The 11,199-nt window shown below is 41.8% G+C and overlaps 1 protein-coding gene across 1 annotated transcript in view; it reads left to right on the top strand.

The window, feature by feature from the left end:
- RYR2 (ryanodine receptor 2) overlaps positions 1 to 11,199 on the top strand; it is a gene marked incomplete at its 5' end in the record, with an annotated part of 583,561 nt that overhangs the window by 566,997 nt on the left and 5,365 nt on the right. Inside the window, 2 exons of the mRNA XM_023519246.1 lie at positions 426 to 560; positions 9,692 to 9,848. Coding sequence (XP_023375014.1) covers positions 426 to 560; positions 9,692 to 9,848 — 292 coding nt within the window. The remainder of the gene's footprint in view (positions 1 to 425; positions 561 to 9,691; positions 9,849 to 11,199) is intronic.

Below are 11,199 nucleotides of genomic sequence, written 5' to 3'. Positions count from 1 at the left end.
AAAAAAAAAAAAAAAAAAAGAAAGAACAAGAACATAGACCTCATAAAAAGGGAAGAATTGCTTCATTAGTATCTAATTAGTATCTACTACCGAATATTCAGATGATAGAAAAATGGACATTTTAGGCTGCTTATTAATATTAGTAAGTCAATTTGGATGTGAAATTAAATCATAATTCATACTCTACCTACTCGTTAGCTAATTACATATTCAAATTTTGCAGAAATAGTCTGGTAACTTGATATAGAGAACCTGAAAATAAGTTTCTCTACTAGGGGAGCTAAGTAGAGTAAGAAATAATAAAGTTAGGGACCCCCTTAGCATCCTTCTAGTAAGTGAATCCAGCTGTGTTCTCACAGAAGTCACACATTTCAGTCACGTGTGCTGTATCTTTAATACAAGTTCAATGTCACTCTGCTTTCCAGCTCGTCTTAACGGTCGGCTTGTTAGCTGTCGTCGTATACCTGTATACTGTGGTGGCCTTCAACTTTTTCAGAAAATTCTACAATAAAAGTGAAGATGGCGACACACCAGACATGAAGTGTGACGACATGCTGACAGTAAGTTCGTGAACTTGGCTCTCATAGGAATGAAAAAAAAAAAAGCTTCTGCTCCTTCAATCTAAGTGATCGTGTATTTATCAACAGTGCCACATAGAAAGTAGTCTACGCAGTGAAAACGTTGGACGGCTCTTTAAAGAATCAACAATGTTCATATTTAGTAGAACATAAAGGATCATTTCTGTTGATTCTGCACTTCTGCTGCCCAGCCTGATAATTGGGAGAACGGCTGAGTGAACCTAGTTAGAAATGGAAGGAGTAATGTCATCACTTGAGCCAGTTGTTCACAGATTCCAGGACAGCGGTTGAAATTCTGTCCTGCAGAAAATTTTGAAGACTTACTTTTTTGTTTGCCTTAATGACTTTCACTGAAGTTAGCAAAGTCCACATAATAAATCTCTTCATAGTACTGCAAGGTTTTGCTTTTACACTGAGCATCTTGACTTGCGTTTCCTCTTTGGTCTTGATTTTTGAAGTCTACAGATGTTAAATCGTTCCTATGGCCTGCCTCTCTGATAGGGGCAAATCAGAAATTACCATACGTGAGATCTTAGATCAGGAAGGAAAACATGAGACAAAATATGTGTCTCTGGCTAGAAAGAGATGGATGCTGATGAACTCCTTGTGGAAATACTTACATAATTTGGGGTTGGGGTGTCAATACAGAGGACTGACATATGGTACTAAAATTACTCTAGAAAAAATAACCCAGAAGATTGATAAGAGAGGACGACCAGTATTACAAAGACTAATAATTAAGAGAGTTTCATGCTAAAGAATCGTAAATAAGTGGAACAGAATAGCGTCTGAAAAGCAGATGCAAATACTCATTGAAATTAAAATACGTTAAAGGTGGTTTTTGAAATCATGAAATTAAAAAATAATTCAATAAATGGTATTGATCTCACTTAGGGGAACTCTTTGGCAACAGTAATAGGAGTGGATACCAACCTTGCTCTGTCTTCAAAGTAAACTCTGAATGGACTAAAGATTTCAGTGTGAAAAAACCGAGGGAAAAAGAGCATTTAGGAAATTTGACTCCTAAAAACAAGAATTTGACTCCTTAAAACAAGAATAGTAATTTTCAAATGGGGAAGTAATTTTCGAATTTTACTTTCTGAGCATTATATAACACCCAGGATCCCTGAAAACATAAAAAATATTTCAAAAAAGAACAACTATAAGCAAAGTCGTAAAGACAAATGATATAGAGGGAAAGATACGTTCAACACCAGCAACAATGGCCACTTTCATTCATTTACAAAACTCTTGTCACAATAATAAGAAGAAATAAGTTAATAGAAAAGTGAACAAATTACATGACTAGACAGTTCACGGTAAAATAAATTCAGTGGGCTGATTAATATGGAAAGGTCCTCAGCCTCTATCTAATGAAAGAAATGCAATCAAAACAATGAAAAACCACTTTTTACCTATCAGATATGCAAAGTATTAAAGTTTATGGGAAGTATTAAATAACTATAGTTGGTGAGTTAATAGGAAAAGCATCACTTCTCTGAATCTCATCAGGAATCTAAATTAGCACAATTTGAGAGAAATTTTGCAGTATCTATTAAATTATTAAATATAGCTATAATATTTATTTTAGTAATTTACCTAAAGGTTTACTCACAAATATGCCTCTCTTTTTTCAAGGATATTAGCTACTCTCAGAAATTAGGAATAATATAAAATTATCAATAAGACCAGGCTCACGCCTCTAATCCTAGCTCTCTAGGAGGCCGATGCAGGAGGACCTCTGAGCTCAGAAGTTCAAGACCAGCCTGAGCAAGAGTCAGACATCATCTCTACTAAAAAAAGAAAAAAATAGCTGGGCTATGTGCCAGGCACCTGTAGTCTCAGCTACTCAGGAGGCTGAGGCAGGAGAATTGCTTGATCCCAAGAGTTTGAGGTTGCTGTGAGCTATGATGCCATGGTGCTCTAGCCAGAGCAACAGGTTCAAAAAAGATTAATTAAAAAATTATCATCAACAAAGCCCTGATTAAATTAATGGTGATAAATTCATAACAATTATGCAGCTATTTAAAATGAGAGAAATCTGTATATGCTGATATGGCAAGACATACAAATTTACACTGAATTCGAAAAGAAAAAGCTAAGATCCTGATCAGTATTATGATAGGACCCTAATCATGTAAGATTATACACCTGCCCACACACAGAAATGTCTATTATAGACATGGTAGGATATGCGTAACATTGTCTGAGGCATTTATTCCTAAGAAACTGTTAGCAAGGATTCCTGTGCAGAGGAGAACCACAGATCAGGGGAGAATTTTACCTACTTTTTATTATATACACTTTTCTTCTCTCTAAATTATTTTATCAGATGCATTTATTTATTTTTAAGAGCGTAAAACAGTGTTTTCCCCAACACATTATAAAAGAGATCTTAATTTAGTTCTTCTCAGAATTAGTACAACTCTATAGTGGGACTACGTCCTGTCACGGAGGGACAGAGCAGAACACTCAGGTAGCTGGTCGGGGGACTGAACAGGACGGAAGCTGAGATCAGCCCTGATGTTCCATTCTTGGCCCGCTGCCTGACTACTCTGAGCCTGAATTTTTCTTGTGTCTGTAAAAAAGTTTTGCCATATTTAAAAATAATTTCTTCATCATAAGGGATCGTTAACCTAGAACTGATAATTCTTCCTCTTTTTTAAAGAAAATATTTGCTCTTCTTCTTATTAATTTAGAGATCTTCCAACAAGATTGTCCTTGTCTAGGCTGTTGTGATTAAGAATTCTTGTTCTCTTCCTAACTTTTTTAAGGAAGAAAAGAAAAATCTCAAAAACAATGAAGAATAACTCTTAAATAAGTCATAGGTTAATAATTGGGGGAACAGGCTGGGCACAGGGCCCACACCTGTAATCCTAACTCTCTGGGAGGCCAAGGCAGGTGGATCACTTGAGCTCAGGAGTTCAAGACCAGCCTGAGCAAGAGAAAGACCCTGTCTCTACTAAAAATAGAAAAACTAGCTAGGTGTTATGGCGGGCACCTATAGTCCCAGCTACTTGGGAGGCTGAGGCAAGAGGATTGCTTCGGCCCAACAATTTGATATTGGCATGAGCTACAATGACACTGTGGCACTCTACCCAGGGTGACAGAGTGAGACTCTGTCTCAACAAAAAAGAAATTGGGGATACATCATAGCTTGTGAACATGAAAATTAATACTCTTTTCCTAGGTCAAGATAAGATTTATTGCCTGGCGTGTGGTGGTTGCCTGTAGTCCCAGCTACTCAGGAGGCTGAGGCAAGAGAATTGCCTAAGCCCAGGAGTTGGAGGTTGCTGTGAGCTGTGATGCCACAGCACTCTACTAAGGGCAATAAAATGAGACTCTGTCTCTAAAAAAAAGACAAGTTTTTTTGAAGACTTAGAACAAAAAGGGATGTTTTAGGGAAGCAATGAAGAAAGAAAAAATAAAAAAAAAAAAGCTTCTAATTTGTAGCCCCGTCCATAGTTGGCAGCAAAGCAGATGTGTTATTTGTATGGAAATCATTCATTATCTTCAGTATTTCCTATCATTATGGCCATTCTGAAGACATTCTACATGACTTTGTGATTTCTATGTGCTAGTCACCTATTTGGAGGACACAGAATATTAAAGCTACAAGAATTGAGATGTTCTCAATCATTCATCCATAAACGTAACTCTCCAAATGGAACAAAATACCATTCCAGTTACAAATTCATAGTCTTGTAATTAAGATTGGTCATTTATTTATCAAATACTTATATAGCACCTGTTATAAATAATATTGTGCTGGATGTTGTCCCAAGCACATTACAAATATGAACTCATTTAATCCTTAATAATTTCATGCATTAGGTGAGTACTGTCATCATCCCCATTTCACAGATGAGCAAACTGAGTTACCAAGCGTTTGAGTAACTTGTCATAATTTTCCCAGTCAGATTAGACTCTTTACCCAGCACTCTGCCCCATGCTACCTCACAGATAGTAATTCCATTCCACTGATGCTATTAATTTTGGTGATACTTTTGTGCCAGGCACTTGTTGAGGATAAGATTTGAATAAGCACAGCCCCTACCCTCAAGGAGTTTACCTATTAAATGCCTTTCTAGAAACTCTCTTAAGCTTCTTCTAAGATGAACTTCCAAGAAAAGAATAGTCCAGAATTTCCATAAGTTTGGGGAAACTTGAAGAGCACTATTTCTGTCGCATACAGAACATTTAATGGCATTAAACTTCACAAAAATAGTTGAACATAATTCCTCAAACACTACCATTAAAACGTTACTTTAAATGGCTAATGGTCAGGGAAATAAAAATAAGTTTAATGAAATATCATACTAAAATATGGACATAGACCCAAATCCTTTCAATAATACTTTAGATTTATGTTATGTCATAAGTTGGCATAACGGAGATTCAAGACTTCCTCTTTGATGCTCTCGGTCTCTGGTTAATTGTTGGAATATAGCCCTGGGCCCTGCCTGGAGTCTCTTCACTTGCCTGCCTCTCCCGCTCCCCTGATCAGGGCCACCTGCCCCCTTTTTGTACCCACGTGTCATCCCTCCTTTGTTGCTCTTACACAGCAGAGAGAAATGTATCAGGTGGGGTTTTCATTTTTTTGGGTTCTTTTTATTTTTCCTTTTTATTTTCTTTCTAGCAGCTGTACAAAAATCAGATTCAACACAAGAGACTGGTCGCTAGTAATCCACTGGCCAGCAGAGTCATTAATTGTGATGCTTGACTACGCCCTCTGCCTTCTCCTCTTCCCCAGCCTACCCATCCCGGGGCCAGGGCTGAGGATACCTCATGACCCTTCACCTTCTTTTCTGTGCTGCCCTGAACATTCACCGAGCTTGGAGCCTCTCCACCCTGAAAGCAGGGAGCGGAGCACAAGGCCAGGGAAGGCAGTAAGGCACAGGAGGGGCCGGAGGTACTAACAGCAGGTGTGATGCTTACAGTGACTCCCAGGAAAATCACTACATTCCAGGACAAACAACTGAGAAAAAGTCGACTTCTTAGATGTCACGGTGTTCAGTGAATTGCTGAAGATTAATGGAAAGTAGGGACGATTCAGAGAGTAGTAACTTTTCCATGGCAGTGTTTGAAGAGTGATGCTCAATCAGTTATTTTTGTAAAGTTTAGTATCATTAAACATTCTGTGTGTGATAGTGGGGACAGCGTGTGACCCTAGATCTCCCACCACAGGAAGACATCTGCGGTCTCCCAGTCCCTGGGCATCACGTAGTCAGCACAGCTGGCCTTGTTCAGTCGTAGTCACAGTGAGCTTCGACAGCTGTTAGGAACCTCCCCCTCGGTATGTGCCTCCATTGCTTTTTTGTTAATTTTGTTTAGGAAGACAGCTAATACAGAGAACAGATTCGCCTCACATTCAGTTGAAGCAATGAGGCCTCTTGCTGTTTTGAACTGTGGACTTTCCTAGAGCCTAAATGTCTTCAGTTGGAGGGATTTCTGTCCTTGTAGCAGAGACTATCACTAGCTGTAGGTTTTTGTTTCTGCACACATGACAGTAGACTTCTCTACCATCTTGATTGGGGTGACGTGGGGTATTCTCCTGCAAGAGAAAACTCCGTCCCAAGTCAGCAGCTCCGCTGCTGCTCCCAGCACACACACAGGATGCACCGCTGCCCATCAGTGGAGCCGGACAGGAGTCCCTGTGGCTCTGTGTGAGCTCACATCTTGCTACTGGTCCTTACAAACTCTCACCTTGACGGGCAGCCACAGCACCTACATTAAACTTGCACGTTGAGCGTCCAACCCCGTCCTTTTAATCTGCTTTCTACTAGTACTTGTGCAAAGGCTTCCTGAAAAAGCCAACAAAATTTAAAGTATAACTGATCACCTACAGTAGCGCTCTTTCAAAGTGGAGGCTTATGAAACCCAGCCAGGCAGCAAGAAAAAGTGTGGAATAGGGAACAGAAAGATGAATGCTGCCTTGAGTTCTCAAAAGACAGTCCCTTCTGAATGACAGTCAATTTAGCATTTACTTTTCACAGGGGGGAGTCTGTATTCTCTCTTGAGACGAGTTTTCCTCATTCATGTCGTATTTTATCAGCTTCCTCCTGGATTCCCGCCGCCTTTGTTGTTTCAGGCTGTTTCCCTGGGACAGGGCAAGGAAGCATCTTAGGTTCCCCTATGTAGGCAGTTCACCCGCCTGTTTGTCAGAATTTACAGCAGGGGGCGCTGGAGCTGCAGTTTTATGAACATGATTCACACAGCGGGTTTTTCTTTCTTTCTTTTTTTTTTTATTCCTCCCTGCATTATGGCGTTTTCAGCCTGAGACTCTAATTAAACCAGCAGTGTCCTGATAGAATTTGAACCTCCTCTATAAGAATGTGGGAGGAGAAAGTGAAAAATGATCTGAAGTCCAGAGTGAAAAGATGACGGGAGTTAGATAGCTAGGGAGTCTGACTTGACAAGTCTAAGAACCTTCCTCCAAGGGAAAGTGGGCTCACCGCGGCAGCTCCTTATAAATCCAGGGGGCTGAGACCCATGCTCCTCCTGAACCAGAGGCTGCAGGAAAGATATCAAGACCTTGTATTTTGCAGGAAAGCTTTTCTGGGAATATAGACAAGAAGATACTCTCTTAGAGAGGTAAACTTGGTTAGGTAATTAGGCGATTGTTCTAAATTACCTCGCTTAATTATTCTCACTTATTTTACTCTCCCTTCCTGACAAATAATGTGTCTCTCTTTTTTCACCAAGATAAAGATTTCATATACATCTTTTCCCATCTACCAGAAACGGGTGCTAGTGTCCTAAAGGCAACATCGTACTGATCAGCCCCAGAACTAATCTGTGGAAGAAATGAATGAAGGGAGAAGCTGTAGATGTAAAATCTGAATAATTAACTGCCTAGTCTCAATGTTTGTAGGACCAGTCACCTTCCTTCCTCGTTCCTTGGGTTCTCTGAATGAAGTATATCTCTCTCTTTGCCTGGCTGAATTATTCCTTTCCATCTGCAACTCTTATCATCAGAGGTAGGCTGATTCTATCAGATGCACGCTGATTCTGTGCAAAGAGAGGTAGATGGAAGGATTGGCATTTGCAGAAGGATCATTTGGTAGCTGAAAGCTCAGCAGCTGTGTGAATAGGTGTGCACTGGGGGCTCCTTGTCCTCCGCCACAGCCATCAGTGAGCCATGAGGGGCTGACCAGATAGTGAAGCAGGAACCTGGGAGAATCAGTGTCAAAATCCCACAGGTGAACTGAGCATCTTATTCTTTTTAAATTTTAGTAATTTATTAAACCTAAATAATCAAATGCTTAAGACTCTACTTATATTTTCAGTAGGGTTGTAAGTCTGCTATTGAACTCTGCGAGAGAAAATGCTTGTAGCGGCCGGACACAGTGGCTCATGCCTAAAATCCCAGCCCTTTAGGAGGCTGAGGCAGGAACATTGCTGAAGTCAGTTCAACAGCAGCTTGGGCAACACAGGAAGACTCTCATCTCCACAAAAAGTTTTATATCAACAGGGTGCAGTGGCTCACATTGATAGTCCCAGCTACTTGGGAGGCTAAGGCAGGAAGATCAATTTAGCACCCCAGTAGTTTGTGGTTACAGTGAGCACGATTGTGCCTCTGCACTCCAACCTGGGCAACGGAATGAGACCCTGGCTCAAAAGAAAAAACAAATTATAGTTATGAGATAGGGACATTACCAAGAAGGACTGGGTAAATGACTGACAAGAGACCTGAAAAGGAGACATTATCTTTGGTAATTTGGCCTCATTCCAAGGTTTTATCTTCAACTTTACATATCTAACTAAAAGTGAATCATTCTTTTTGGAACAGACTCACATCGATAGGTATTATATACATCCGATGTATGATTCTCTGTGCCAGCTTATTAAGATTTAAAACAACAAGTTGACACAAGTTGACATGGTCTCTGCTGGAGAAAAATTCTGTATGGGAAGCCCAATTATAAAACAAAAGTCAGTTAGCAGGAAACAGCAAGAGAAATTAGCCGAATGATCTTGGTCACTAGTGCTGTCCTCCCCAATACCTCAGACAGTCAGGGATGGAGAGCGAGGACATGCTGGGACCTGCACTGGGCACTGCATGATCCACTCTTACTCACTGCAGGTATTGGTATGGTGACCCAAGGGACCAGAGCTGGACATGGAGAGGTACCAGACTAGAGCCAGGCATAGTGTCCAAATTAAGTCCCCAGAGGAATTCTCAGAGATTTCACACACAAAGCTACTGATGGTGAAGTTTCACCAGGGTGATAAGAATCATGACGGCTTGATACCTTATTATCCCAGATGCTTTAGAGCCGAGATACTAGTGAGGGACTTTTTTCTCCAAATTGAGACGGAGGTGCCAAGCAGAGTAGGCAGGATACAGTTTTGTTTAAAACACAGTAGCCAGTGAGAGCCAATTGTTTGCGTGACAGTTACAAATACTGGAACCCAAAGAGGCACAAAAGAATGTCAATATCCTCATCACTTCCAGAGAGAGGAACAGGTGTGTTGAGTATAAAAATGGGCCAAGTCTGTTGGGGTGCACTGTGGGCCCTGACCTGAGTTGGGGATCAACATGGGAGAGGTCACTGAGGAGAAATAGAGAGAGTCTACACCAACTCGATTGCGAAGTCTGGAAGCCTGGAGAGAGGTGGACACTGACTCGCGTGGCACGTGGCAGATTGAGACAGTGCAGCCACTCTCTAACTCCTCGGGAACCTTTCCTGATCTCTGTCACGAAGAGTCCATGCAAAATTCCCAAAATAGGATTGAAAGAATCCCCAGCCCCCAGGAAGATTGGGTGACGGGGAACATAGGGCAGTGAGTTGACAACAATGGCCGATAACATATTTAGAAAGAGGAGGAGAAAACAAGTTTCGTCTCTGCAGGGCAGGCCAACAGCTTCTCTTGTTTAACCGCTGCTCAAAGGGTTCAGCCCCACCTACCTGCTGATTCTCAAAGTCCTAAGGATTTTGCCCTATCTGGGGTGCCTCTGGGCTCCTTTCATCTTCCGTCGTTTTGATGAGCCCCCAGAGATGGTGGGTCTGAGCACTTTGCCCTGGATTTAGAAGAGGCCCCCACTGAGAGATAGGCCTTTCTGTCTCCCACATGCGTCCCCCAGTCAGTGGTACCATCTTCTTTTCCAGTGCTACATGTTCCACATGTATGTGGGGGTACGTGCTGGCGGGGGCATCGGGGATGAGATTGAAGACCCCGCGGGAGACGAGTATGAGATCTACCGAATCATCTTTGACATCACTTTCTTCTTCTTCGTAATTGTCATTCTGTTGGCCATAATACAAGGTAAGCATCATCTGCACGGCTCACGAGAATCTAACATTGGAGGGACCTATTGTTGAAGCTAATATTTAGGGTAGGGTAAGAATGTCAATGGTATTCTGGAAAAACCAAAGAGGACTTTTCCCTTCAGTATTTCTTCACTGTGAAATCTGTAGAGAGAGATACAAAGAAGATTGGGAGCCTAGTGTTAAGGGGAGATGGATATGGGTTTTGTTTTGTCTCCTTTCAAATAACACTATGGAAAGAGCGCCTTCCTTGGCCTGAATCACAGCCCTGGGACTCAGACTCCTGGTCCTGAGTCTGGGTGGGTGAGTGTGGTTGGGTGAGCCATTTCACCACAGTGGGTCCATCAGATGGGAATCGTATGAATTTCTAAGCCCTATGGTTGTTAAGAGGTTTAAAAACATGATGTTCATTCAGGTACCTTAATGTAGTACCTGTTACATAATCAATGCCTTATAAATAATCATAGAGCCACATACACCTAAGGTGGTGGGTTTGAATCCAGCCCGGGCCCGCCAAACAACAATGACAGCTGCAACCAAAAATAGCCAGGCGTTGTGGGGGGCGCCTGTGGTCCCAGCTACTTGGGAGGCAGAGGCAGGAGACTCGCTTGAGCCCAGGAGTTAGAGGTTGCTGTGAGCTGTGATGCTATGGCACTCTACCCAGGGTGACAGCTTGAGGCTCTGTCTCAAAAAATAAAAAATAATAATAATAATCATAGACCTATTATCATCCTTGAGCACCTACTATGTGCCAGGAGCATGCACTGACTAACTATACCCCTTCACTAACCTTGTGAGAATGGTGCTGTTATCCGCATTACACATGAAATAATTAACCAAGCCACAGTAAGCCTAAGTAATTTCACCAAAGTGCACAGCTACCCAGTGCTGGGGTGGGAATCCGCCCACGGCCAGGTGGTCTGGATCCAGAGCACTCCGTGCTGTGTTAACCTGCTATTCTCCCTTTTACTTGAGGGTAACCTGGAGGGTGGTGGTTTCCTATCTCAGAAAAATCACTCGTGTTACCTCTTTCTGCTTAACACATTAATTCTGCCTTGAATTAAATGTCTATAAATGTGGCAATATTCTCTGAGTTTCAGGGGCATAGAATGATACTGTCTTTTGGTAAAGTGCACAGGCAAGCTTAAGGGACTCATAATTCCTTTGTGGTGTCTTTGAGTGTAACTGTGATGTGGTGCCTTTGAGTGTAACCGTGATGTGGTGCTTTTGAGTGTAACCGTGATGTGGTGCCTTACTGAGTGTAACCGTGATGTGGTGCCTCACTGAGTGTAACCGTGATGTGGTGCCTCACTGAGTGTAACCGTGATGTGGTGCCTCACTGAGTGTAA

The sequence above is a fragment of the Otolemur garnettii genome, unplaced genomic scaffold (assembly GCF_000181295.1).
Source record: "Otolemur garnettii isolate 467f Iridium unplaced genomic scaffold, OtoGar3 scaffold00165, whole genome shotgun sequence".
Classification (NCBI taxonomy): domain Eukaryota; kingdom Metazoa; phylum Chordata; class Mammalia; order Primates; family Galagidae; genus Otolemur; species Otolemur garnettii.
The sequence above is the reverse complement of the archived record's forward strand: the minus strand, read 5'-3'. Positions and strand labels throughout refer to the sequence as shown.